General features: G+C 36.5%; 1 protein-coding gene across 1 annotated transcript; it reads left to right on the forward strand.

Moving 5' to 3' along the window:
* The first annotated feature begins 1,770 nt into the window (after positions 1–1,770).
* On the forward strand, positions 1,771–4,667 carry LOC133179650 (uncharacterized). The gene is made up of 8 exons (XM_061314354.1): positions 1,771–1,841; positions 3,146–3,184; positions 3,279–3,314; positions 3,428–3,475; positions 3,696–3,728; positions 3,858–3,887; positions 4,079–4,150; positions 4,449–4,667. The coding sequence occupies exons 1-8, from the start codon at positions 1,771–1,773 to the stop codon at positions 4,459–4,461; spliced, it is 342 nt and encodes a 113-aa protein (XP_061170338.1). The 3' UTR covers positions 4,462–4,667.
* The last annotated feature ends 731 nt before the right edge of the window (positions 4,668–5,398 follow it).

The following is a 5,398-nucleotide window of genomic DNA, read 5'->3' on the forward strand; positions in this document are numbered from 1 at the left end:
TTCTACTTTTATTTAACCTTTTTCTTTGTATATATATATGATAATAAAAAAACAGAGATATGTTCCCAGATTTACTTACAACATTAAATCATCTCATGTTTACACAGGTGTTGTTTTCTTTCTTTCTTTTTTAAGAAGAAAGCCATTATAATCATACACATTTTTTCAGTATTTTTCCATATGAAGAAAACGAATTTTTCCTTTTTGATTACTTTTTTTTTTTTAAATGTCAACCACAATGTTTTTCTCTTCTTTGGAGCACGCTTGCCAGGTGGTGAAGTCGCCTTCTTCTTTCTACTTCCCACGTATAACAGACCAGATCCAGATTGTTGTTTAATTTTTTCTTCCACTTCTATGTCAGGAGTCAAAGAAAAAGACTCTTCGGTATTAATCCCTTGTTCTCGAGTGTCCTTATTTTTTTCGTCATTCTCTTTCTCCTTCATCCGATCGTAAGTCGTCTTCCTCACGAGTAGATATTCCTCCGCCATCTTCTTTAAAGTAAGGTTTAAGAATCAAAGGAATTACCTCTGCGTACTTCTGAAGTAACTGTTTAATATGGTTGCTACTCACTCCACGATCACAGAGAGACTGAACGAGTTTCTTGTATTCAAACAGTTTTGTTCGATAATAACCGGAAATAGTAAAACGTCCCATGTAAAGATTCAGAGATACCTCCCTGAAAGCTTTTATTTGCTCCTCGGAGGCCATGTCAATAATCTTCTTTCTTTGCGACTTATCTGCAGCTAATAAAAATTGAAGGAATGCTTTATGACGTCTGATCCTTTGTGACATGATGACGGAAATGATCGATTTTCTATAACTTCTCACCTATTTATTTGGGTCGATAAACCACCGTCTCTCCTTCATTCGGTAAAATATTGGTTCTCAGACGTCTCTCTTCTGGACAGTGATTGGTCAGATCCACCAAAATGTATCCGTAAGGACGCTTGACCGCCTTGGCGTAGGCGTCCATCCAATATTTGGAGTGACCGGTAAATACTTGACTACCAAAAGTAATAATCTGACGATTGTCTCTCACGTTTTTAAACAAGACGACATGCTGACAATTCAATAAAATGCTTTTGGCATATATCCCGGGAGGAAAGAGGTTCTGTGAAAGCAGAAAAGCTGTCACTTTGGAATGCGACACCATTGTCTGAAAGAGATGAAGAGCGTCCGGGCTTTTGGTCACCAAATGAATCATATCGTCTAGAATGATGACCGTGTGAGGGGAATCCTCAGACCATTCTTTGATTTCTTCTCTGCTAGGCAGTCCTTTATACGTGTCAAAACCTGATAACGTAGACTTCATGTCCTCGACAATCGGTTGCTCCTCCATGTAACAATAAACTATTTTGTTAGGTGTAACATCAAACATCTCAGAACCGTGTTCCAATAATTTCCACACCCAGTATGTCTTTCCAGACATGGTCCCCCCTATGACGGCAAACGACGTTGGTGTCTTAAATTTCATAGCTCACTCTTCGACGCCTTATGTTGAAATGAAGAATTTGAATCATATCATTCTAATTTATCACAAAGAAAAAAAATCACACAAACACACACGACTGCGTTTGACGAATTTTATTGAAAAAGCAATTGACTTTATTTGCATACATTTACAAGCTAGATCACAACACGTATATGACAGTCACATATTAAATACATTTCTGAAATAAAATAAAAGGAATAAAAAAACCCCCATAGATTTATATACGGATATATATATTCATACCCCCCCGGGGGGGGGGGATCTGGGTCTCCGGAGACATGGGTTCCGGTATCCAGGTTTCCGGAGACATGGGATCCGATATCCTGGTTTCCGGTGACCTGGATTCCCGGTATCCAAGTCCCCGGAAACCTGAAAAACTATTTCCATTCTTACGTCTATTTACAATGAAAATACACATCTATGTGAGTCTTTTTTTTTTAATTTCTTTTTCCACCTAAAACGAAATTTCGCACTGCATTATCGGAAGTGAATTCAGTTATCATTTCAAGACTGTTATGCATAGAAAATCCTTTTGCTCGACGAAAGAGGTAGAACAGAACGTGAAAACCACAAGTACTGGTCGAGTCAGGTTGTACTTGGACGTTGTTGTACAGACAGGCAAAGGCGTTTCTATCAATGAAATCCCTCAGTCGAATGTCATAATCTTCCGGTAGTCTTCCAAAACTGTCATAGAATTCACATTCAGTTCCATTCTTAAACCAAAACGCAATCCAGTGAGAACCTCTGTCTTCCATGGGGTCTGTGTTGCAGACGAAAGCGGAGGGAAAACGGGTCACTCGTGATGGTAAAGTGTTTGACGCATAGATTCCTCGAAAGAATGGCTTTAGTTCGGATAGAGAATTCACAATACGGAGTATCTGCTGTGTGTCCATTTTTTTCTTCTCACAACTGTCTGATTTCTCTAGTGTTGTCAATCAAGAGAAGGCCGGGGCATTCACAGTAGGCTATGGCACTTATGGTTACTGCGGTTGGCTCTGAGAAACGTGCGTACACTCCGACGTTTCCTTGATGTACCAAGTTAATATACCCTTCGCCGAGGTCAGTGGGATCGAGGTCAAAGGTATATATAGCATAACCCTCAGGAAATTTCTCACGATCGATGACCAGACTTTCGTCTTTAAACCACCTTTCCGAGGACTGATAGAGGTTACAGAGAGGAGTAACGTAATTCTTATTGGTACCAAAGTCTAGCTTCATCGGACGGACGGGTGTCGGCTCACCGTTGACATACAGGACAATCTCCGATAGATTAAAGTGTTCGAAATTGAAAGGATTGTCCCCGTAGCTCCCATTGACGGCCGACTGTTTGACAAAGGTCACGAACATTTTAGAGGGTCTTTTTCCGTTCCATACGTCGTCCCAGAAAAATTCGCTGGTTTTAGCTGAAATGGTAGTCATCTTGACGTCGGTCTTCAAGTAGTTGTATCTTGCCGGTGATTTGAGGATGGCATTGGCGTGATTTACCTGAATGGCACTATCCACTTTCACTTTACAAGCCTTAAACACGGTGTCTAATATGGTGACTTTGTAGGCGGGTGAAGACTCACCACTCATCAAGACGAATTATTTTTTAACACTAACCAGATAAATCATTTTATTCAATAAAAGTCAATGTTTCATTACTTTTTAAAGGTTTAAAACTCCCAGTGCCCCCAAAAGACCGAGACTTTGGTTAGTATTCTCTCTTTAATCACTTGTCTTTAAACGCTTAGTCTAGATTAAATATTTTCCTTCATCTTAAATTTCTTGTGTTTTTTTTCCCCAGTCGTCCAAGGACTCTCCTCAGAAAACGAACTAATCAGTAAGTTTCACTTTGAGTGTTTTGACATTTATATACTATAATTGAAACTTAAATGGAGAATTACAATTCTTTCCAAGAAAATGTATCACTTTCATCCTTTCTTTCTTTTTAAGGAATGCCGATGAATCTATTCTCCCAAAGTGGGAGGTCTCCCCAATAAGGTTAGAACAATCATTATCTCCTCTCGTCCATATATACATTTTTTTTTTACTTTGAAGTATAAAAAGCAAATGGAAATATAAATTGTCTTATAATTAAGTCTCGGTACAAAACAAAAATTTTCAAGGAAAAAAAATCAACACATCCTCTGATTGTTTTCTTTTCAGGTTATTTGTCAATTCTTTTTTTTTTAAATTAAATTATGTAAATATAAAATTTCAGTAACGAGTCGGGCCCCATTCTGATCGGTTCCGAGTGAGTAGTGACTTTCACAATTATCAAACATCAATATAAGTTTAAACAAAAGAAATTAACTGAATTAGAAATTAAGTGTTTAAAATACTGTTTCCTTCACACACGGTAATTTTCCTTTTTATATTGTAGTTCGGAGTCGGAATTGGCGTGTATTCCGCTGTAAGTTTTCTCTTTTTTTATTTCAAAACAATTAACCCTTAATAAATATATGTATATCGTACAAGAATGTACTTTAAAAGAATACATTTTTTTTTTCTGCGACTACTTCAGGAAATGTACAGGTGAAAATATTTATCATAATAAGTGACTTTTTTTTTCCTTTTAACTAATATTTATTTTCTTCATTTCAGGGAATTCAGTGAGGAAGACCAGAAAGAAAACCACGTCCAGGAAGAAGACCAGGAGGAGATCATCATTCCTCCGTAAGTCTATACAATGTTTTTTTTCTTTACATTTAATATTTTTCTTTAAATTCGTCACATTCCTTCTCTCACTCTCCATAGAAAAACAAGTAATCTGTATGTAAAAAAAAAATTGGATTAATTTCGATGGAATGAAAAGGAAAACCTTATTCGGTCATACGATAGATTTTTCCTCTTTTTCACGAAAGTCGTATTTGTTTTCCCGGAGTAAACTGGATTCCCGTTTTATTTTCTCAGAAAAAAAATGAAATCAGTTTTACTTTATTTCCATTTATTCTTCATTTATTTCATTTCACAGATCCCAGATGTAAAACCAATAGAGAAGAAAGAACAAAATAACCACAAGATGTCCAACAAGATATTTTTTTTTTTTCATGAAATTAAAAAATAGAGAGTATCCAATACTATTTTTTTTCTTTTATGCAGAATTACTGAAACTTCTTCATTGTGTCATTAATTAATGGAATGATCTGTAATAGTCTTTTCCATTGTGTCGTAGTCAGGTACAATCCTTTTATAGTGGCTTTCTTATTTAAGAAAACCCTCAGGTCCACACGCATAATATTTCCATATAAGCATACGGTCACAAATACATTTCCAGAGATTGAAAAAGATTGTATGAATTCACACAGTGTGTCATTCGCTTTGATATCAATAAAGGATTCATTCTGATGTGGTGATTCCACTACGGATGATCTTGTAGATAAACTGGAAATGGTTGTCAAAGCCACAATCATACATGAAGCTGCCAGTATTCCAAGAATTCCACTGGTTCGTAGCGCAGTACAGCGCTTTCGCAGAGAGCACTTTTCCTCGGTCATCTTCCGCTTGTCTATGGGAACACTAATCTAAATGCGTTGAAATGGATCATTTATAAGCAAAATCTTTACCAATAATTCACGTGATTGGACATTGCTTTTGAAATTATAAAAAGTCTCTTTAAGAATGTTCTGCAGAGTGATTCGTCATGTCAAATTATATTACATTCCAAGAAAAGAATCAGAATCATGATCTTTAAATTTATTATCCCCCCCTCAAAAAAAAAGGAAGAAAGAAAACTTCAATTTCAAAGGTGTACAATTATAAAAATTAAACTCTCCATAAGATGATGTAAATTTAATTTTCACACACAGACTTTCCATAATTCTGGAAAATTCCTAAAAATGTGTGTGTGAGAGGCTTAGGGTGTTGGTGTATGTGTGTGTTGAAAGAGGGGGGGGGGGACTAACATCGGTGAATTATTTCCTC

Source organism: Saccostrea echinata, unplaced genomic scaffold, assembly GCF_033153115.1.
Source record: "Saccostrea echinata isolate AGI-Se365-2 ecotype Australia unplaced genomic scaffold, CSIRO_AGI_Sech_v1 ptg000005l, whole genome shotgun sequence".
NCBI classification, from domain to species: Eukaryota; Metazoa; Mollusca; class Bivalvia; order Ostreida; family Ostreidae; genus Saccostrea; species Saccostrea echinata.